This window comes from Diprion similis, chromosome 13 (genome assembly GCF_021155765.1).
Source record: "Diprion similis isolate iyDipSimi1 chromosome 13, iyDipSimi1.1, whole genome shotgun sequence".
NCBI classification, from domain to species: domain Eukaryota; kingdom Metazoa; phylum Arthropoda; class Insecta; order Hymenoptera; family Diprionidae; genus Diprion; species Diprion similis.
Genome location: NC_060117.1, coordinates 6,332,674 through 6,356,037, shown reverse-complemented (window position 1 = coordinate 6,356,037; position 23,364 = coordinate 6,332,674). Strand labels below are relative to the sequence as shown.

The window sequence follows — 23,364 nt, the reverse complement described above, 5'->3', positions numbered from 1 at the left end:
CGCGTGCAGCACGGCACTTGCTCGAAACGTCGATCATCTTCAACAAGAAAAGGATGCCTCACCCGAAGCAGATCCAATTTCGCTTCTCTTCAACCCAGTAATAATGTCTATATTATAAATTTATCAAGTGCTTTGAATTTTTTATTTATTTATTTTTTTTTTTTTTTGAGGAAAATTGACTTTTTTATAGTTTTACAACGAATTCTATTAAATATCGTTTCGTTATAATAATCGCGGTTTGAATATTGCTGAAATTACAAGACAATTTGGTACAAGAAATGATTATGATTACGCGAGAAAATCTTTTTTTTTTTTTTGCCTTGAGTTTATATTCAAATAAATAAATTTTTATTTCATCCGCGTAAGTAATAAAAAAAAAAAAAAAAAAAAGTTTCGTCAGATAAAGTTTTGCTTTTGTTAAAACCAGAACGATATTTTGGAATTTAAGAAAAATTACTGATTTTCTCAAATTTTTTTAATCACTTTTGAACAGATTTTTTCGGTTCAACAAGGTCTTGAAATTCATTTGCTACTCAGAAGTATATTTTTTTAATAAAAACTATAGAAATTTTCGTCGATATTTTCGTTCGTCTATTCTGCACTTGTGGAAATTCAACGATTGTTTTCATATCTGTTCGCAAAACAAAATTCAAACTTTATTTTATAAAATAGATTCATCGTCGCCACGCTCCAGCAGCCGTTGCAGACGAAGGAAGTCCGCATCACATCGCAGAGGAAATAATTCAACTATCTGGTGAAACTGAAACTTCGCATCTGATAAAGCGATCTCCTAACACCAAATCGAACAATTCAGCTGATCCAGGATGCTGCGGTTAATTATAAATAAAAATGAAATGAAAAACATGATGTCTAATGTCCGGAACAAATTTTGCGTATAGAGAATTGTAATGAACATGTGTAAAATCGTGTTAAACAAAGTTTATTTATTTATCGATATCTCAAACTCATAGTAAAAATCAGAGTAAAGTTATAAATCAACGTCTGGATTTAATGCGACATAATTTCCTCGTGTTAAGAAAATATTTTTCGAAAATTCCTACACTTTGATATATATTTTTTGCTTTTTTTTATAATACATTCCAAAATGGCTTGTTCAGTGAGCTCAAGGATACCATCATATTTGTGTGTACTGAAGTCCCTGGGAATGAATTTTATGAAAGTCAAAACAAAAACTGATTGTGAGGAAAAATAATCGAGTTGGTCGATTGATCAGGTTTGAAAAATAATCGATGGAATCAAAAATCGATTATTTTTGGCCATCCTTAGTGCCTTTAAGCACGTTGGTAAGAATAGTTCAGTAGAAATAGATAAGAATTCAGAATATTCGGCTGCGGTTGGCTGCATTTTGATGTACAAAGATTATCGCCCCTCAGAAACTCAAATTTGAGTCTTCCTCAAAAACTGCTATCCATATATGAAAAATGACGTGACCATCGTGCAGAGGGGAAAATTCTACATCGAATTATGTCCTCACATGTCGGATTGACAAACTACTTGAAAAAAAAAATTACTAAAAAAAAATTTCCCAGATACCGTCGATAAGTAGAATTTCTATTGCTGTTTAAATACATCCAAGTGATAATTATTGATGTAATTAGTATGATCGGAGCAGAACTTCTAGTACAAATTCATTCAATCTTGAATTAAATCAAATAACGAATAACTGTATCAACGATTATAATAACCAGGCTTTAGACTGAATCGTGGAGATGAGAAAACTGTTTCAATCGCCAAAGACGCGTGTATGTTGGATGTCAAGTGCAGAATAACAAGCTTTTATACGCAAAAAATTACTATTAATATTAAATTATTCTCTGTCTGTGCCATGACGATCCCAGGGTAAAAAAAAATAAAAAAATATAAAAAACAAGTACATATAATCGACTCGTGAGTTTCACTTCTGTTACCGTTGACTCAACGCACCCATTTTGACTCACGTAACTTGAAAAAAACTGCAATATAGGCCACAAGTGCGAGAAAATATACTTGCACTTTTGACATCAACCTTCTCGAATACTCACATGTATTGAAATTTGAAATTCTACTGTAATCGACTGATTTATTAAGCTTGTATATCGTTTCTAAACATTGGAACAATGCGATTATAACGTATCGATGAGTCTTGTATAGCTTGATAAACGTAAACTTAACTATTGCGATTGCCACTTTGCAATGCGTCATCTGGTGAAAAAAAAAAAAAATAAAACTAATGCAACCAGGCTGACAGCTGAACGTTAACCGTGTTTTTTCGTGTATGGATACTGGATCAGGTATATTATTGATTATGTTTAATTAATTTATGTGACATGAGTAATTTGAAAGCCCAAGAATTATGATTTGCCTCTATTGAAATGAAAAATTTAGGTTATGTGGTGATAAAATGGCGCCGAAAACCAGGCTCTGACGTCATAAGGACATTTTCCAACCAGCTTACACCAATGAAATCGTTAAATATTTCTCATTCCATCCTTATTGGAAATGACGCTTTACAAACAACTCAAAAATACTTCGCGTACCTGAAATTTTCAGTGACAAATGATAATTTTTTTAATTTATCGTTGTATTTTATTTCTATACAGTTTTATAAATTTCGCAGTTCTTCGGTGAATTTTTCCTCGGAATGCACGGATTGGATTCTAAAACGCTAAAACTGTGGATTTTAATAATGCGTACAGTCTATTGGCATAAAAAATTCCTTGTTTTATGATCATTATTGTAATATATCTTAATAAATCAATATTTTAATACCTATTTGTCAAGAAGTTGTACAAACAACTGCTGCAAGTATACACGTGCAAAAGTTTTATACGCAGCGGTAAGAAGAATGCGCGATTTATAAGTCCATACGTGTGCAATCAGTGTTCACTAAGAATTGTAAAACATATTCGATAACACCGCCGTATATTTCGCCGACTCCGGATTTCAATCTGCAGTTACAAACTCCGGCTCAAGCCTCGCAGTTCGTTTGGCTAATTGATAATCTGCAACTTAACTGCAGTAATTAACATTCCGTTATGATTTTGGTACTTTCGTTACTAATTGTGGTGAACGGAATGGCTGTAAAAGGCGACATAAAATCGAGAGCAACTCGAGAAGAGAAAGAAATAGTCAAAGTCACGGAGGCTGAATCGATACCGGAGTTTCTACCTACTCCTGTGGCACGCGAAACCTGCTATGGAAACACAGAAATAACGATGTTTCTGGATGAAAGTGAGGGAAAACCCAAGCCGACTCCGTCTGTTATGTGATCGTCTAATCTGCACGAGATTAAAGAGACGACAAAAAAACGTGGAGATGAAAATTTTTCAACACCTGTAACGGCAGGTTCGCATTTATCATAAATGTTGAGAAGATCTTAGGACTGAATTGAAAACGAGTGAAAACACTTTGTCGCTGTAGTGATTAAAGGAAAATTTAGTAATTTGTATATTGTTTTTTGATGCGGTATATAAAATGTATTGTTATTGATATCTCGAAATGATCGGATCGAATATTTTCAAATTGTATTTCTATCCTTGTTTCCTAATTTTCCTAGAATATGCTGATAAGACATTTTTCCTTAGTCGTTCTTGATGAAACGACCAAAGGTGTAGTAATGATTGAAGAATAATAATAATCTATGGAGGCGATTCAACAGATATTCTCGTTGTATTACGTTACTGAGATTGTTACTTTGCAATGCGTCATCTGGTGGAAAAAAAATCAAACTAATTCAACCAGGCTGACAGCTGACCGTTGACAGTCTTTTTTTCGCGTTTGAATAATAGAACAGATACATTATTGATTATGATCGATCAATTTATGTGACATAAATAATTTGTAACCCCAAGAATTATGATTTGCTTCCATTAAAATTGGAAAAAACTTAGGTTATGTGATCATAAAATGGCGCCGCTAACCAGGCTCTGATGTCATGAGAAAGTTTTCCAACATTATAAATTTTATAAATAGAAGTTCAATTCCAAATTAATCGGACATTTTGTTTATTGCTGGTAGTTTTTTTTTCTCGCTCTTGCTGTACGTTACAATCGGCAGTATAAGTCAAAATATTCAGCTATTAAATATCAGCGATAACGAAGAGACATTATTATAAACTTCTGACGTCAGTTTACAAGCGATATCGTTAAATGATCGATACACTGCACGCCATCAAACGTAATAATATATGATTTAGGATTTAATAATATGCGGAAAATACTTTTACAGTTAATGTGCAGATGATTTTAGCGAGCTCTATATAAAATTTTATCGTTATTTTATAAATCTTGTTTACAGCGGTAAAAAAAAGTATAAAACCTAGATAAAGAAGGAAAACAGAATTTATAAAAGAAATTTTACATTTTATAGTGATAATTGATGGTCCTTAATTTTCTTTTTTTTGCACCAAAGAGCTTAAACGTGACAAAATAATTTTCCGAAGGCGTGGAAAGTTCTCTAATTTAAATATGTTTGAATAACGAATCGGGCGCGCGATTCACGAGATTTCATATTTTATTCTGCACATGTTTTCATTTCCCTGACCTTTCCTCGATTTTCACGAACAGAGTAAGACTTTTTTCAGAAATCTATACAGAGTCTGAAATCTAAATTTAACAATAAGTCTAAATCTATACAGACTAAAATATATGATGAGGATTGTAGTAACAGGTGTACCGAAATAACATAAATTGAAATATGTACGTCTATCAATTATTAATTGTATATGTTACGCATGTTGGAGTTGGTATAAAAATAAACCATATTTTTTCTAGACAGTATTCATTCATAGGAAGGAAATGGAAATTATGGGAGAAAGTGAAACAAACCGGTTCTCCAAAAATCACGATTTGTATATTGTGGTTCATAACAAACTGTGGTATACAAACTGGTGTTTTAATTTAAATATTTCGCTGTCTTTGGAGCCAAATACTTTATGAACCCTAGTGAAAATATGGCCAAAAATACTTCTCGACAAAATCTAATATCATTATTACGCAAAAACGTCATTCGGTATTCAATTTCTTATCAATTTTAATGAGATTTAATTAAATTAATCAGAATCAGAGACGATTGAGTGGTCTGAATTTTTTTCAAAATCTTCACCATAAATCTCATTTCAAAGCGTTATGGGAAAAAAATTTTTGGACACCATTTTCACTGGGGTACTGTATCTCTAATAAAATCGACATGAGACTAATTCATTTTCTATAAATACAATAGTATGATACATTTCATTTTTCATGTACAATCTACATGTTCACGTTTATATTCAAACTTTAATGGTCTCGTCTGGGGAATGTAACTGATATAAACAATCAAGTTTTTCACCGTACGATAAAGTTCGAGAATGAGAAATGACGAAACGAATAGCAAAAAAAAAAAAAAAGAAGAAGAAAAACAACAATAAACAAATAATCATTTCTGTCCACTTGGGTGTGAAGAATTCTCACAAGAATATAAAAATGAAGAAGGAAAACAAAAAAGAGAACTGCACCATCCGAACGTTTTCGGCAATAGAATTATTTAAATACTATGTTCTCTACAACCTGCAGTAAAATAAATTTAACGAGTCCCGCCCGCATTTAAGACAAACAATTGCGACACACGGCACAAAAGCAGCACAAAGATTCATCACAACTTTTATGCAGAGTGTAATTAGTTTGGCGCAAAAGGAAATTCGCAGTTATACTCTATGGAAAAATTTTAGCAGGAAAATTTCGTTTCCAGAAAACTTTGCCACGGAATACGAATGAATATTTCCGGTGCACCATTCTTTCACGACCTTGGTATGTATCGAACTGAAAGCAATGATGCATCCGTTGGCTTAACACACGGTAAAAACATATCGAATGGAATAGAAGCACCATACACACTTTAAGTATAGGTCTGTACTAAAAATAAATACTTAGTTTTAAGTTTCTCGTCGAAACCTTGCAACACACTATATTGCTCGAATTGTGCTGAAAACCATAGGAGTATAAAAATTTTGAATTGAGTTACGTGTTTCTTTTCTGAATTACAAAGATGAAATCAACGAACAAATTCACGGTCAGCCTTTACGTTGAAAAGCTAAGTTTTCAGTCATTTTATGATAATTAAAATTTACAAGAGTCGAAGTCAGCCAAATTCGAAGGCCGAAACAAATCTATTGTTATTGTAAGTTATGAATTGATTCGAAATGATATATATATATATATATATATAAAACTTTGTGCTTGTTTTTTGGTTTTTTCTTGGAAAATTTTAGTTGATACCGATTCCTTGATTATCATGCACAAGAAAAAAATTAGAAAATCTAGACGTTGAAAATCTGACGTTAACTTTTATGATGCGGTGTCACCACTTGCCATGCCGAATGTGGTTTATTTTGTAAATAGTTGATTTTCCTTCGCCCCCACCTCAGCCAGACAATACCAATGATAACGCAAAGTAAACTTTCAATGTAGTATCCATCCAACTGTGTGTGACACTTGCCAGCACTAGTATTCACACATTGCTGAAAGAGTATTACAAGTACAATTAACAATCAGATTTTAGTGACTTTTATTATTTCAGAGAGAATCATATTTCCTTACCTTTTCATGTATACAAGTAACACCGGTAAAAGAATCAATTTAAAGAAACCATTTATTGATAATAATGTTGACCATTTCGCTCGTTGACATGTTTTGCGAATCCACTTTTTTTTCACCATCAAATTTTTCGTTAATTAGAAAAAGTATACGTAAATTCTGGACGAAATAATCGAATTCCAGCTTCAAAACGGTTGTAATTTTGTAAAAAAAAAAAAAATTCGGATTGTAGCAAAGTGAATACACTTGACCAAAAATACTGTTTCCAAGATTGAGGTGAATCGGTTGAGCAATTTTTGAGATACCGATTTTAATGGTTGACGTTATTGTCAATAACAATGCTTTATATTAATTTATTCTGGTGAAAAAATTACGAGAAATGATGAATTTGAAAACAAAATTAAGAATTTTTCAGAAAAAAACAACACATTTCGATCGTACGATAGCGAAAAATTTGGAATTATGCTACTGGAGCTTCACGCAGTTTTAAGGAACTCCTGCAAACAACGTCAAGCATTATAATAGCGTCACGGCTCACCTCTCGTTCAGCTACGGTACTGCAATCATTTGTAGGATCCGTACTGCATTGCCTGAAGGTGAAAGCATCAACAAACCAGAGAGCGGTTGTAGCCGGCCAATTCCCACCGAGATTGGACAGCGTATTGAGTAGCGTCATGTAAGTACCACCCACAGCAGGATCGCTTATTCTTGCAAAGAATGCCATCACAGCTACAAACATGCTGTAGAGAGTGACCTGAAAGTTGATAAAACACGAGTGATATAAATTTTTGTAAAATGATACAAGAAGATGGATGCAATCGCCAAAAGGTGATGGCTACACTACCTGATGGATGGAGTAAACGACGATGAGGCCGATGTAGTAATAAAGTGGAACATCTCCATTCACCACTACAAAGGGTGTAAGCCATACTAAAAACGCGGCAACCAATCCAAAAGCCAGCCTGTGAAATTATTCAACGGTTGAGTTATTATCTTGGATGTATCTATTTTTTATTATTCTTGGGGGGGGGGGGGGGGGGGGGTAAGGGTTTCAGCGTAAAAAAAAAAACACTTTTTTGTGAATTTTTTTTGAAAGTATGGATTGAGCAAATTTATTGAAACCTTTTGTAAATTATTAAGCATACTTTTAACAATATTCTGTAATTTTTTCATGCAGAAATATTGCAAAACAAGCCGGTGACAGAGCTTTTTTTCTCTTCACTTTTTTAGCTCAATAAACTTTGAACGCGTTTTTCTGAAAACTAGTTTTTCAAAGTCCGTGTTCACTGCCATTTACAAACTACTTGACCGATTCGTTCCAAACTTGGTACACATTTTCTACATATAAAATACCTCCCCCCAACGTTAAGTTAAAATTTTTTTTTTTAACATTAAGGGGGTTTCCCACCCACAAAATGGTGGAATTTTTCGTGGAAAATAGCAGTTTACACTTCAGATGGCCACCAAAAATTTCTAAATGAAAAAAAAAAAAATTCGTAGAACGTTGGGGGGAGGATTTGATAATACTTTGACTAAATTTCAATGGTTTTTGATTTCAGTTAATTTCCGACCGAGATATAGTGAACACCGCAAATGGTTTTTTTTTTAAAACGCTCTGGGACAAGCTCTGTAACCTGCTTGTTCCGCAATATTTCTGCATGAAAAAATTACAGAATATTGTTAAAAGTATGCTTAATAATGCACTAAAGGTTTCAATGAATTTTTCCAATCCATACTTTGAAAAAAAATTCACAGAAAAAGTGTTTTTTTTACGCTGATACCCCCCCTTTAAGAATTAGGTCTGTCCTTGTGTTCTAGGTTGTTGCAGCTAATAAAAAGAGGTGGAATAGAAATCGTCGCCACTTTTCAAGCAAGATTAGACAGCGGCCGAGAGCAGTCCTCCAAAGAATCTCGCATAATCCTTGTGATAACTGGCCTTTGATAAAATTGATTAAAACTTTGTTATTTCGTAGATCCAATCATACTAATGTACAATAACTTTTGTCCAGTATGACGTTAATTACGAAGTAGCTAAAAATTGGTTAAAACATCAGATACCCGATGGAAAAATATTAGCAAAACTTTAGAAACTTCAAATGTCGAACATTGTATAGATAATAGCAACTATCTAACTGCAGAATTAATGACCATGTGATATGTTATCTGCTTTTAACTTTACCTGTACGGCATAGCCTTCAAGTAAACGTCCATTGGCCTTGGTCCGACGGTATATTTTGCTATGGCCAATGGTAAAACAATTTGAAGCGGCACCATAGGAACTGCCATTAAAGCCATCTTTTCCTTAGGAATACCAGCGTCTACCATTTTCAGACCTGTCACAGCATCACAAGCAGAAAATCCAATCTAGAACGACAGTTCGATAGTTTATCAAATTCGATCGAAGTATTGATAACAGATTGGGAAAAAAGTCCCTGAGTAAGTCACAATCGACAAACCTTGGCAGTTAACAAAATGATCGCCAGTGTTTTAATACTCGGCAACTTGATGATATCTAATAACAATTTATATGCATGCGTTATATCCATTTCTGGTTCATCTTTATAAGGCCCAACGCTGTCCTCGTGTTTGAAAATTGCGACCAGGGTTGTTGTGCCGATAAATATCCAACCCCAGAATTGAAGGAATCCCGGTAATGTGACCAGTCCTTCTTCGGACGGCGTTGATCTCAAATAACCGTTGCAAAATGCTGCCGATTCAAGTGCTATAAATAACACATAACCGAGGAAATAGCCTGCAGTTTGTCCGACGCTGTTGCATGTGGATGCGTGACCCACGTTACACCTAGAAAAATTAACAAGATTAAGTTTTTACAGTCTTTGATAGCTTTATTGCATCCGAGCAGTGACCAGATACCTTTTGAGCATGGTAAGGGCCCAACCATCGACCGCTACGTCCTGAGTGGCGGCGAGGAAGTTGAGAGAAAAAAATAGCGCAGTCAATAATTCTATGTTTGGGTGTGTATTCTTGTCGCCGAGCCAAGTGTCTATGTTACTAGATAAAAAGAGCATGAATAGCCCCATGCAATACTGAGTAGGTATAAGCCAAGTTTTTCTTCGCCCAAATCTCTGGGAGAACATGGAGTCAACGATCGGAGCCCATAATAATTTTAGCGAGAACGGCCAATTTACAAAACTAAACTCTGCCTGAAACAGAGGAAAAAAAAATGATTATTAATGCATAAGTGATAAAAATCATTGTGCTCCAAAATACTAATGACTTCGAAGCATGTGCAATAGTTCTACAATAAATACGATATTTTTATGTAACTTCAAAGATAATAACGCAAGTTTTTCCATTTATTGATAAATGTTTTACTGCAAAAATTTGAGATAAGAGTTTTCTCTGACGCTGAGTAATGTAGTTTGAGTGATAAGAGTCAATGTGCATTGAAATGAACTCGTTTTTTCGTACTGTTGATTTTATCACAAGACTGAAACGTACAATTTACTATGCAAATATATGTGACAAATACATGAATCGAAGCATCATAATAGGTGATTTCCTGAGGCGTGACAGAAAACTGAAAACAATTGCAGGAAAAGAACGGTTGATACATTAAGAACATAATGTTATCGACTTTGTTACACTATCCTTAGCATTTTCAAAGAATCTTATAAAAATATTACTTCGGCACAGTTAATAAAAAGTTAACAATAAGTCGAAGTGATATTCATCCGAATTAAACGTTATAAAAACAGATCAGTATTAAAACTTTGATGAAAAATAGTCAAAATAAAATCTATATAAATCGTGAAATACTTTTTCTTCCATATAAATTTTGGATCTGAAAATATGTTATTAACTGTTTTCTCATAAGTTTAATTTAATTATTGATTGTTCTGGATTATTTTTTATTTATTTACCTGCTGACGATACGAAACTCCTCTGTTTTGGAGTATCATAGGAATAGCACTGGATAGACCGATTGGAATGCCTTGTAGAAGATAGAGAAAGAATAATATAGCGATGTTTTTCTCGTCGCCACGAATATCTCCGTGTTGTTGAGCGTCGAATGGTTCACCACTTCCATCCTCGATGGTATTCTTTTTTTCTGAACGTCGTTTCATGATTCTCTACGTCGACGAATACTGGCTAAAACTGTAGTGCCAATAAAGATAATGTCAACAATAATTTTATCGGTTATAAATTTGTATAAAAAAATTTCTGAAAGTAAAATTATCAAATTTTATATAAAAAACAAATTACTCACGCTCTTTCTCTTCAAGATTCTACAGCCAATTCAAGTTTGCTAACTTCAAAATATCAAAACGTTCAACATGTTCCAACTCGGTGTCGAATATTTGCCGTATACGGCAATTTTCAAGTGCACCGTTTGTGCGTTTGACGAGTGAATCTAACCTCAACGGGATTATCCGTTTTTTACCGCGGTTACAGACCGCCACGTGTGAATAGTTGATAAACTGGATATGTTGAAAATGGGATCGACTCACTAAGCCTTTACGTAGCTGAATTAAAATTCGTTGTCATTTTGCTCGACACTCGTCGATCAAACAATACTTATTACTAAAGCATTAACAAGGCCGTCTGCTCGCTTTCAGACTGCCACGTTGTGTCGGTTGCCGTTTTCCAAGGTTACTGCCTTGGGACACGTCAGTTTCAAAAAAACCCATAGAAGTGAGCATTCATTTATTATACGCTTTCTATTCTTACGGGGATTCCGTTGGTAATATAAAATTCGTCTCTAACTTATCGACGATCGAAAACCAACCGCTAGATGGCAGTACAAATCTCACAGACTTAATCTATCAGCCAGATAATAAAGCTTATATCCTGTTCTACTGGTCCAAGTGTTCTATCAGCCAATTATGAGTTACACGCGAAGTAAGTGATCATTTCAAACATATACCCATAATATTGAATTGGGAATCTACTTTGTGATTAGGAAAAAAATAAAGAACAACCTAAGTGAGCAATTATAACCAAACAAGAGCAGATGTGTTTAATGTAATACAGTTATTTTGGTGAGCACTTAAATTTATTAAAAACTTAATCAGTGAACAATGTTTATCAGTCCACCGGCACGGTGCACAGAAAGATTTCACATTTTCCTTCTTGGGCACCAATCGCTAAGGCCAGTTTGATCTCTTTCTTCAAATGTTCATTGAGGTAATTGTTGTTCAAAATGTTGCTTTGTACCCTGAAAGTTATATACGATCAATCCTTAGACAGTGAATGGCGTTAACCAGGTAAATATTATATAAAAAGTTATTGTTGTCATACAAATCCAAAAATCGACGTTCCAAGTTGTAATATATGCTGTTTTCTCTATCGTTTATGTTTTTGTATTGCGCGAGTTCCGCGAAGTATTCTCGTTGTACTTCACAAGCCAGTCTGGCAACACACTTTCGGGACGCCAGGAAACGACTTAGAATAACGATATCTTCTTTCTTAATATCGTTTCTAGGTATCTGCGGATTAAGCATGTCGATTAACGTGGTAAAGGAATCAATGTATTCAACTTACGTGCGGAAGTAGAATGATGACATGATCGATATCTATTTTGAGGAGGAACTCAAAGTACCTGGGAAATATACTCCTTCAATAACATCAAAGGATGTTCATTCCAGAAATTGTCAGCAGCTGACCGCCTCTTTCTTCCCAGAGGCAACAGCACTGGATTCGTTGCTAAGGCAGCAGCAGCTCCTATCAGCGCAACACCAGCAAGAGCTTTCAGAGCCAAGGCCTGATAAAATAGGGTACGATTCATCATTCACAAAGCCTGGGAATTCCTCATCCCAAAAAATAGCCCAATATAACGATAACTGACCTTCTGGGTCTGAATGTTTCCGCCAGCAGAATGACTTGGCATCATTCCTCCTTCTCCGTGACCGTAACTTCCACCTCCGCCAAACCCGTGATCCATTGATCCAAAACCACCAAAGCCAAAGGGACCACTGTTACTACCTCCATAGCCACTGTATCCTCCACCTCCACCAGATCCACTGCTTCCAAAACCTCCTGGTCCACTTGCACCATAGCCGGCTTCACTAGACCCAATACCACCATAGCCACTGTGGCCACCGCTCGATCCACCTCCGCCAAAACTACTTCCGATACTCGAACCACTTCCACCATAACCAGATCCATGTCCCTGATCGTAGGTACCAAGTCCATTTATACTAAAACTCGGTCGACCGTATAATCCACTAGATCCTGCCGAACTGGATGACGATGAACCTCCATAGCCTGGGCGAAATTCGTTGTTATACCTGTAATGGGTTGGGTATGAGAAAGTCGGAAAGATGCTGACTGTTTGCCTGATTGTGAGATGTGGTAATGACTGTCAATAGACCAAAAGTCGAACCTGATCCAACCTTGGTACTATGTCGACGAATATCTTCAAAAACGTCTTGAAGATTTTTCATAGTTTCATCGTTTACCCATTTTTCGTTGACGACAAGTCAATTTACAAGCGACTTGTAGGTACACTACTGAATATCAATTAACAACCTAACGAACAATCGTGGCCGTATGGTTGAAATACGGTAAATTATTGGTTTCAAATACGCTCTCTTCATTGTTCTCCAATTCGTCGACTCCATTTTCTGCCCGCGATATGTCAAATGTGAGTCGACTATGTGTTACTTGTGTTATACAAGACTCATGAGTTTGCGGTTTCATCATACCTGTCCCCGTCACTTCCACCGCTGTAGCCTCCTCTGGGTGGCCCGTATCTCGAGGGATATGATCCTCCAGAGCTACCACCGTAACTACCGCCTCCCCCTCCACCGCCAGGCCGACGATCTCCGTCAAACGAATCTGACGGATGACCAGAACTCGGTGTGCCATACCTATCGTATGAAGGGAACTAATGAATACCTTATATCGTAGCGGACCATTCTCACAATGTGTGAATTACACCAAGAGTGTACCAATCGAATTGTTATATCACTTTATTAACGTGGAGTAGTGTTTGGGACCACTGGGTCCAATTATAAGGATAAATAATTATTCTGGCCACCTAACTTTGTCGCAGAACATCTTGGATGCTTAAAATGGAGATACAAACCATTTCCAGCACAAGTATGTAAAGTGAAAAGGTTGAAAAAAAATGTTTTATGAATTCAGCATAGGTACGATCAGTCGACTATATACATCGAGTAACCTACTTTTTGCAGTACAATATATCAAAAAATTGGTGTACTTGTCGCTTGAGAAAGTCAGCTACTTTCGTACCGAGCAGATGCAACGAGCTGTGATCCGTCAAACAGTTGACACTACAATGTATCAAAATATTTATTAACGTGATTAGTCTATCGAGAAGTGAAAGAGTAGCATCACAGTTTTTAAATAAATTTTGATGAGTTAGGGAACAGGAGTTATATTTCACGCACCTTTGTGGTATGGAATATGAAATGACTGTGAGCCAATACGACGTCAGATAATCTTATGAGAGATGTGAGTGAATAATACAATCGTAATTTTGCCACAACCTGTCACTTGGGCGTCCTGATGGTCTGTACGAATATCGTCCACCCCCAGAGGACTCGCTGTAACCATATTCAGGTCTCTCGGGGTACATTGAACTTCCATACCTGGATCCACAACAGCTGAAGCCTGTGGAGTGAATGGAAAGATAGAATTACAGACGGACCAAAATTTTAAATAGTTGAATCTTTGACCTCGGAATGTCTCGAAAAATTATTAATATGAAGCAGTAAGTTGATGGCACGTTGTGTTTTAATATTACAGAGTGTATAAAAATTTTGCACTAACCACCAGTGAAGCCACCACCAATACTGTCGCGTGTGTCGTAGATTATGCCACGTTTCGGATTCAACTTATCTTTGAAATCCAAACTTAGTGGTCCAAGAAAAGTTCGCGGCTTTTTCGTCTTCCGGAATTCTTCCGGCTTAGCCAATATTCTTCCATCCTCAGCTTCGCCCTCTTTATCATCAAACGCGATCGACGCATTGCTCCGTTTATCGTTTAAATCAATGGATAATCTTTCGTCAGATTTTTTATCTAACAACAGAACATTGTCCACGGTTGATCTGGAACCTCTATTCTTCTGATTCGGTACAGTATGAGCACTGTCACTTGCGCAGAAGATAAGGAAAAAGGTTGAGACACCACACAGGAGTCTCATTTTTAATAACTACTATGAAATACGAGACAAGAAATTTCCGAAAACACACTCCAACTAAGTCTTCTGATCTTCTAGCACTCAGCTGATTCAAAAGTGACTCTCTTCGCTCCCAGTTACACCTCTTATATAGCCGTTGAACTAGCATATGGGAGGGAGAACTATCACAGGTTGCCTGCCCTTCAGGGACGAATTCATTTCATTCAAAATTGGTTTCATGCTTCTTATCTTCCGCGAGGTCAAAGGAATCTAACGATTCGGTAGTCCATCGTTCAAATTCTCATCGTAGACAGTAGAAAATATATATATCTAATGAACAATGGCGTCTCATGATCATATTCACTATCCTGCGGTAGGAATGTTACCATCAACATTCCAAATGCACGATGGATAATTCGAAAGATATTTCACATTTTTCTCAGTGTCTCTTGTTCCAGGAGCGTATAATAAAAAATCTATCCACTGAATTTCGTCCCTGCGATCACCAAGTGTGACGCTATGATGAGTACGGTGAAAACAAAAGTGTGACGAAGAACCTAACCATGCGATTATTGTCACGCATGGTACCTCCAACTCTAATGACACTCCAGCTCTACGATCTCTACAATGGCAGTGACGCTAGCCAGACCAAGATTCTTGTAATTGAACCAAGATACTGTCGCTGTTGTGACATCTTCCTTTGCTGGCCTTGTTCACAAACACATTATGGTCATAACGAAAATGAATATCAAAATACTTGAGAAGAGATTGACTCGATTTTCTTAGATGCTGTAGGGAGAACTCAGGGTAGCCACACAAAGTCTGGAAATATCAGGGAATTTAAAGGTAAATTTTTATTTTGGCCATGGAAGATAGCGAAGATACCATTTTTCTGTAATAGGAATTAGAAATGATTTTTTGAGGTGAAAAAATTTACTTCTTTACGTCGAGAAAAGAAGTTGGCTTAAGCTAATTTTTTTGTACATCATATTCTTTTTTCAATTTGAATTTAAACCGACTTCAAAGGTAATAAACTGAACGATTTAGGTTTTAGTAACTTTAGAACCGGAAAAATGTCAGGGAAAACTGCGACTTTGGTTCTAGAAAATCTGAAAATATCGTGGAATTTTTTTTACAAAAATTTGTGGCCAGCCTCGGATTTCTACGCTGAATCATGATGTTGGAAAAACAATTAGCATTCCATATTTCTTGAGTTATGATGTTTTGGCAGTCCTTGAACAGTCTTGCACAAAATGCAGTGCATATGTAAATACAAAACTATACGTTTATTGACAACTCTCAGGAAGAGAAGATGATCTATGAACATGAGTTTGGAAAGATACAAATCTGTTTCTCACCTGGTGAGAAATAAAGCCAGCGAGTCAGTTTATGCTTTGCATTGTTTCTTGCAGCGTGTTTCAGACTTGTAACTGTGCGTAGAAAATTCAAGGAATCTCAAGGATTATGTCATTATACACACGGTCGATGAACATTTCCGGTGAAAACTTAGATCCGCTTATTAATTTGGAGCGTTCTGCGTGAATCCGGTATGCAGGCAATAATAATTCAGGTGTGTAAATAAAAGAGTATGAATAACGTTTAGAAAATATTTTGCAAATATAATTCTTAAAGAGCAGAAAGTAGCTTGGAATTTTTTTTTTTTTTTTGCTTTTCATTATTTGAATGTTTCTAAGGAAATTCTAGTACATACTTCAAATAATCTAATCCTTTTCTTCTTCGACGCGGTTCAGCAGTTATTTCGACATGCGAAACTCCTCGATTACGAAAAAAAGTTTTATCGAAAAAGCACACGCGATATCTACGTTAGGGTATATATTACGTAGTTTTTCTTCGGTCGAATTCCCTTAGCTTTAGCGTTTTCTTCTGTTACCACGTTTTTCCCTTCCTTTTCATCAACATTTATTTCTTAGCAGCCCCCGGCTATCCTGCTGGCCATTCTCTGTGTTACTTTGGCGCCTGAGCCTCAAGGGAAAAAAGTTTACTTCCATCGAACACAACCGGTGCCTGTGCCTGAAAAGAATGCTTGGACCACAATTTTTTCAGACACCTAAACTGATAGCGTGAAAAGCCAAGCTCGAAATAAAGCTGCAGAGAATCAATCCTGCTTTATTGGAATCCATACGACAATGCTTTTTATCGAAAATCGGAAACGGAAGGACGTGTATTTACGAATATACGAAAAACCAGAAGCAGAAGGATTGTAGTTAAACAAAAAAAAAAAAAAAAACTCCACGGTTTTTTCAGATCTGAAATAATTGGTGATAAAAAAAAGTTACCAAAAATATTCGGGGTAAAACGACGATTGTGAAAAATATTCATTCAAACTTCATTCCAAAGTGAGATGTGAATCGAATAAATATGTGTTATTGTAATGATACGTTATTAGGTGAAGAAAATATAGTATACAGTGTGCGATGTATATTTAAAAGAAAAAACAAAAAAAAAAGACTAGTAACCATAATTTGGGAGTTAGGTGACACATCCTTTGTATTAGCGAAATGCGCCATTGTGTTTCGGGCTTGAAGAAGGTTGCGGAAGACTGCCGTGACGAATTGCGAGATTTCCGTGTTGTTTTGTTATTATAATTATTTCGTAACAATGCCTGCGCAAACTTTTTTTCGGTGACACTGACAAGACCTTATAGTAATAATCGTTGTAATCCAGTGGGATTAGGTCATATCCATGTAAAATGACGGATACAGTTTTTGGCACTTAGAGAATCAGACTCCGATGGCCACTTGAAAGAGACACTGTCGATTTATTTCTCGTGTATTACATTTTCCAGTAACCCCGGTAGTTCAAATATTTGTCGTCTGCTGCTGGGAGATATTTCTTTTAAAGTGATAACGATGTAATTCGAAGAGCAAATTTCCGAAGGAAATGGCTCAAGTTTCCACTTTCGTTTATGGTGAACTCTTTGCTGGTTCAAATTTACCGCCAGTTCTAAAATCGAATGGTGAATTTTTTTAAATACCGTATAATTCAAGTATTTTTGCATCTAATTAGCAGGAACAATCGTTCGCAAAGACGCAAGCGAAGCTAAATCCGCACGACGTTTAACTCGTGACCTGAAAAAAGCGCAGCTCGCATCGAAAGGCTGATTAGGTTATGTACACAACAATGAATGTCAGCAGAAAATTTTTGCGCAGAGGTTCGTGATATGAAATCAGTACCGATTACAGGATACTTGAAATAACCAAATACCGAATGAATTTAAGAAAAATAGAAAATAATGGAGAAGCGAAGGATGAAAGTGCAACCAAACAATATATTAGGTATCTTATGTACTTTTGGTTGATATATGTATATTGATTTTAATTTTCATTTATTTTGTAATATAAAGTCACCCTTATGTGCATACATGTGGTTTTGTGTAATAGAAAAAACTGTTCCATCACAAACTTTATGATTAAAACTAAATGCTGTAACATTCGGAATATTGATTGAGCAGCTTTCAAATCTGACCATTGAATTGTAACTATTTCCCGATAGAAGAATTTGCCAAGCTTGTGAATAAAGTTGGAATCAGTTTTTCAAAAGGACAGTACCATCGCCAAATTAGGTCGCTGATTACGAATCTAACCTCGAAATTCGAAAATTTAAAATGGTGGATCCAATGTGGCGGACGCAAATTCGAAAAGTTATTTGATATTGACAAGACTTTACGTTACAGACATGGTTTTTGGAGTCACTGATTACGAATCTGAACTCGAAATTAAAAAATCTAAAATGGCGGATCCAATATGGCGGACAAACAAAAAAAACAAGAAAAATTTTGAAAAAATTCTTAAATGTATTAAGCTTGTGTGAAAATTGGCATTTCGATTTTCATAGTAGACTAGCAGAAAATAGAAGATTCGTGGAAAAGTATGAATTTCAATAATTTATTTACATCTGCTATATTTATCCCATAAATAAATGAATAAATTTTATATTTCTTTTAGACTTGGGAATATTTCATGGGCCATGTGGAAGCAAAAAACTGGTGACAATTATTACCAAAAAAGTACATAGTTTAGTAAATAAAAAACTGCCAAAAAGAAAGGTGGAACGCTGCGTCCCAGCGTGAATGACTTGAATTAAACCGATCAAATCTTTGCTTCTTTCTGATCATCGTTGGCAGAAATTGGCGAAAGAAATTTCCGCCTTGATCCTGTGTTATGTATGTACCTTTGCTCATAGTTACAGCGAGACCAATCTCACTATATACTCGTGTGTTTCCAGCGCACATCCAGCGTCCCGTAGAGTGGTGGGAGATACAGAGAGATATATAAAGATGACAGGATAGAGAGTAATCAATACAAATTCTCGCACCGCGCGCCGTTCCGCATCTCCGTAGCAACGGACGCCGCGCATGCGCGTCGTCTGCTTTCCCGCCGTTTGTTATAAACCGAAGTAGTAAAAGCGCCGACGGACAGCCGACTTTGCAGTAGAAACAGTTTTGCGCACAGACTGTCTGCGGGATTCACACAAGCCTGTTCTTCCATTCTACTCGTCGACATACTCTGTTCGACACGTTATTTATTATGCATAGGTTGAGGTGTATCATTTGCGGTTCAAAATGTCTCCTCATGTCATGAATTAGGAATAAGCTGCGAACTAATGGGTTCAAAAACGTCTAAACACTTACTTTCTGATGCTTTCATGCTCTTATCGCAGATTGTATGGATTCGCATATTTAATTGATTTGAAATTTTTATTAGTAATGATATCGACCACGAGTTAAACAATATATTACCCTCCAAGACAGCACAAAACTGAAAGTTGTCAAAAATACGTCTAAAGGATGTCTTCTGCGCCATTTTATGACCTCTCTAAGACCCCAAGGACATCTTTTTATGCATGAAGATATGTTTTAGGCGTCAGAAAATGGCGCAGAAGACATCCTTTAGACGTCTTTCTCACAACTCTTAAGTTTTGTATTACCTGGGCTACTATCTAACAGAAATGAATCTGGGAAAATTTGAATAAAACGAGTTAAGATATCAACAATTGAAAGAAAGTTTTTGTAATCAAAATATACTTTGTTTTATCCGATTCTGATATTTTTCGGCTCATTTTGCTCGCTAATTTGAACTATCTAAACATAAAACTTTTTTTCAAATTGTTAATTTAGGATATATATTTCGTATATTTGAACAGTAATACTTATAACTGGCTGATAGTGAAATATGTCATATTCAATACTTACTGTTGCGAAGCACTAGACGGAAGTGTTACAGCAATCGCATAACCACATCCTTGGAGCAATGCCAGTGTTGCTGACAAATAAGTCAATGAATACGCGGAGAAATCATTTAATGATTATAAAAATCAACGATAGATATAATATGACTGAAAGTATGTATTCTGAACTTGAACTGAAGTGTTGCAGTAAAATTCATGAAAAATATAAATCGAATAAATTATCGATGAATGTATTCAGGAAGTTTAGGAAGATAAAAAAAGAATAATTTGAATTGCTTCTGGGACTGTATTATAAATTTTTAATAGAAGATTAGTTTCAAATTTTTTTTGGAACTGTTTTAATTTCAATTTACTGCACGCTTTTCTGTCTTCTTCGTACTTATACTAGAACTATGCAACTACTTTACACAGACGCATGGTTGAAACAACTAAACATGCTATTTAGTTCGGTACTTTTATCTGGCTTCGTTTTAACCTCGCGGAAGATAAAATAAGTAAATTTCCGAATGACTCAACTTACGCGAAAGAAATAGACAAAATTTATTTTATTGTTATCTTACTTCCCGACCAAGAATCATACATAAATAACTCATTTCCTCTATCTCGTTCATCACAGTCGCTTCACTTTTCTGTTTTTATATTGTGTAGAACAGACCAGAGCTTTTTTGCTTGAATCTTTTCCCCGAAACATTTTACATAGAGCTTCAGAATTTATCGCTAAAATTTCTGCTCGAGTGTTAACTGATAAGTTCTTCGAATCACGTTTTTTCGAAATTATTTCGGATAAGACGAAAAAAAAAAAAAAAAAAAAAAAATTGGATGATAAATCATACAATATTCATAACAAATCAAAAATGTCGGGAAAAAATAGAAGGATTTTTTTGCTAAAAATAAACCACAACATTTTTCAAGCACAACGATTATTTATTTACAAATCAGTATTAGACAATAGAAATTTGTCTGAAGATATTAATAGAAAAAAAAATATTGGATTAAAGTTTTCTAGAGTTTCTTTTTCAGCAAGATATGGCTCGTGAGAAAAAATAAGGGTAAATATTTGATATAATAGTTGGGGTAAAAATAATAGCAACATTGTGCGATTTTCGTTAACTCGCTTTGAAAGCTGCGCGAATATATCTCAAGAGAATTTTGGGGAGGAGGAAATGACTTCTTCAAGTCATCGCTCAGCCCGAATCTGGTAATCCTCAAGTCGTTGCCGAGGTTTCCCTCCTCGCAGGGGCTGCTTGCAAGCTCCTGGCACGTAGATGACCTACGGATGAGTTTGGGGCTGATTTCTAAGCGCCTGCGCGACGCCGCGACGCCGCGACGCCGATAGCCAGGCAAGCCGAGAACCCGGCCGCAGTGTAAGAACAGACGCAGAACTGAGCGTCGTGCGTCGCGACGCTCTACGTCTTTAAATACAAAAATTAGGTAACAAAAACCGATCAAGGTGTGCAAAAAAATTTCATCCCGCTCGATAACTTTTACCCCGTTCGATGATGATTGCCACATTGAAAACGAACAGACGTCTCTTTCCGTTGGTTCCGATCCAGGGGAAATAGTGACGTGACATACGTATATGTTTGTTTACATGCAGCATTGATGACTATGGACGAGTCGCTGTTTGTTTGTCGATATGAGTATAAGGTGTGAAGTTAAGAACCTGTTGTTCGTTTCTGAGGGTTGGAGTAGGCATTTAACTGTACTTGGATTTGATACCATCAGTGCGTGAGTGAGAATTTTTAAACTTTTATTTGGTCCATGTAATCCGGATGTAATCATAGAACATTTCTAACACTAGTGATTATATTATAAAAATCTGAAAGATTTTGTGTATAAATTTGAAGACTAAACGGTATTCACAATTGTGTTTATATCCGCACTTTATAAAAGTATATAAATAATTCTTATCTCGTGGATGCTTAATCGATAAAACAGTATTAAACATAGATTATACAACATTCTGTTGCGGTTATAACGAAGATAAAAAAGATCGATAAATGAGAAGTGAAAGATTGTCTGAATTTTTTTAAACCAAAAGTGAACCACAGGGTTGATAAAAAAAAATTATACTAAAAAAAATTCGTTTGGAACGAGAGTAAGGGAAGTAATTTAAATTCTATCACCGCATGCATGTGGGTCACTCGCATCGTGGTTGCAGTTGCAGCTACACCTAAGATAACAAGATCCCAGTGGAGTTCACCGAGCTGAGAAGGTAAGCTTGTTAACCATCATTATACACGATCCACTTCGTCCGCGATGTGCATCGTCATTTGATACCCCGGTAATTTTTCCTTACTCTTTCATCCCTCTTATTCTCCTTTTTGTCTTCCATGCGAGTTTTCCCCTCTTATCATATTCTGCAACTTTTCTTTTATACGGACATCGTGAGAATTTTCTGCAGCAGAATACACGACATGAAAAGAAAAGGGTCTACGAACTTGGAGGTACAATAAACTATGCATCAATGCCTTAACCTTCCGTCTAACTTGTTTTCGGTCTTAAACAAAACGTGACTTCGATTCTATCTGAATTATGTGACAATGCATCCCATTTTCTCACGACAGTCATTGTTACACAATTCTTATAGAATTGAACTTGCATTTTGTTTCGGAAGAAAAACTAGTTAGCCGGAAACTTAAGGAATTTATTCATTTTACTGTACCTAAAGTTTTGATCGATCAACCTCGGTCGAAAGCTCAAGAAGTAACTAATAACGATACGAACTTGAGTTTTCTATCAAGTCTTTTTGTGTAGTAATGTTCATTAATGATGCCTTATCTTTCCGGCTAACTTTTTTTTGGTCCGAAACAAAATGCTGTTTCAACTCTATACGAATTATGTGAAAGTGACTGGCGATGCAGTCGACGTCATAGATTAGGAGTCATTGTTACATAATTCGTATAGAAACGAACTCACATTTTCTTCCAGATCGCAAACAAGTTAGCCGGAAAGAAAAGGCATAAAAATTACTGTACACAAAGCTACCGTTTGGCTGATAAATTAGTCTCTGATATCTGTTGTGGAAATATCAATAAAACTGTGGTAACAGTTTCTCAGGATGCTCTTTTTTTATTATCCGTCAGATTAACGCAGTTGTTCTATTTATACAAGTCAAATGCGGTTAATACTGTGAATTGGATCTGACATCAGTATTCAAAGCAAACTTCTCATCGTACATTCAACTGCAAGTCATGAGGTTGATGCATTAATTTCTGTAGTACACTGACGACATAAACTTTCGGTTAACGTCACGTGACACAGCAAAATCAAAATTCGAATCATATGATGATCGTTAAATTCTTACAATTTTTCATTGTGCTTTGTCACAAGGTATTCTAACACTTGGGGAGAATATTTGCAGTTGTGTTTCTATGTGTAATAATACTTCAGCTCAGACAGCGCGAGACGATCCAATAATCGATGCCTACAAAGTGGAACGAAGTACGAGGTTATTACACTGGGTGTTGACTATTG

General features: G+C 35.9%; 3 protein-coding genes across 5 annotated transcripts in view; 1 reads left to right on the top strand and 2 right to left on the bottom strand.

The window, feature by feature from the left end:
• Window positions 1–6,180: 6,180 nt before the first annotated feature.
• On the bottom strand, window positions 6,181–11,184 carry LOC124413933 (acetyl-coenzyme A transporter 1). Its single transcript, XM_046894743.1, has 8 exons — window positions 10,804–11,184; window positions 10,457–10,691; window positions 9,447–9,736; window positions 9,029–9,374; window positions 8,752–8,936; window positions 7,417–7,534; window positions 7,111–7,326; window positions 6,181–6,496 (listed from the first exon to the last, which is right to left on the bottom strand). The coding sequence occupies exons 2-8, from the start codon at window positions 10,658–10,660 to the stop codon at window positions 6,317–6,319; spliced, it is 1,539 nt and encodes a 512-aa protein (XP_046750699.1). The 5' UTR covers window positions 10,661–10,691; window positions 10,804–11,184; the 3' UTR covers window positions 6,181–6,316.
• A 293-nt stretch (window positions 11,185–11,477) lies between these two features.
• On the bottom strand, window positions 11,478–14,919 carry LOC124413816 (keratin, type II cytoskeletal 2 epidermal-like). 3 transcript variants are annotated; one of them, XM_046894601.1, is made up of 7 exons: window positions 14,331–14,919; window positions 14,048–14,171; window positions 13,241–13,405; window positions 12,382–12,823; window positions 12,136–12,297; window positions 11,835–12,022; window positions 11,478–11,742 (listed from the first exon to the last, which is right to left on the bottom strand). In XM_046894601.1, exons 1-7 carry the CDS (start codon window positions 14,701–14,703, stop codon window positions 11,622–11,624), a joined length of 1,575 nt encoding a protein of 524 aa, XP_046750557.1. In that variant the 5' UTR covers window positions 14,704–14,919; the 3' UTR covers window positions 11,478–11,621. The 3 variants fall into 3 exon arrangements, with proteins under 3 accessions (XP_046750557.1, XP_046750558.1, XP_046750556.1); XM_046894602.1 differs by having other exon boundaries at window positions 11,478–11,751; window positions 14,400–14,917; XM_046894600.1 differs by having other exon boundaries at window positions 11,479–11,751; window positions 14,331–14,916.
• A 7,022-nt stretch (window positions 14,920–21,941) lies between these two features.
• Window positions 21,942–23,364, top strand: part of LOC124414128 — a 33,798-nt gene continuing 32,375 nt past the window's right edge. The window contains exon 1 of the mRNA XM_046895054.1: window positions 21,942–22,102. The gene's annotated coding sequence lies outside the window, so the exon portion shown is untranslated. The remainder of the gene's footprint in view (window positions 22,103–23,364) is intronic.

Excerpts from the sequence above, each read along its gene's own strand:
- LOC124413933 (XM_046894743.1), bottom strand. The coding sequence starts at position 10,660 with ATGAAACGACGTTCAGAAAAAAAGAATACCATCGAGGATGGAAGTGGT. Across the intron at positions 8,937-9,028 it reads TCATTTTGTTAACTGCCAAG|ATTGGATTTTCTGCTTGTGA; the intron begins GTTTGTCGATTG and ends CTGTCGTTCTAG. Across the intron at positions 7,327-7,416 it reads TCGTTTACTCCATCCATCAG|GTCACTCTCTACAGCATGTT; the intron begins GTAGTGTAGCCA and ends ATCAACTTTCAG.
- LOC124413816 (XM_046894600.1), bottom strand. The coding sequence starts at position 14,703 with ATGAGACTCCTGTGTGGTGTCTCAACCTTTTTCCTTATCTTCTGCGCA. Across the intron at positions 14,172-14,330 it reads TGGTGGTGGCTTCACTGGTG|GCTTCAGCTGTTGTGGATCC; the intron begins GTTAGTGCAAAA and ends TTCACTCCACAG. Across the intron at positions 13,406-14,047 it reads TCAGGACGCCCAAGTGACAG|GTATGGCACACCGAGTTCTG; the intron begins GTTGTGGCAAAA and ends TTCATACGATAG.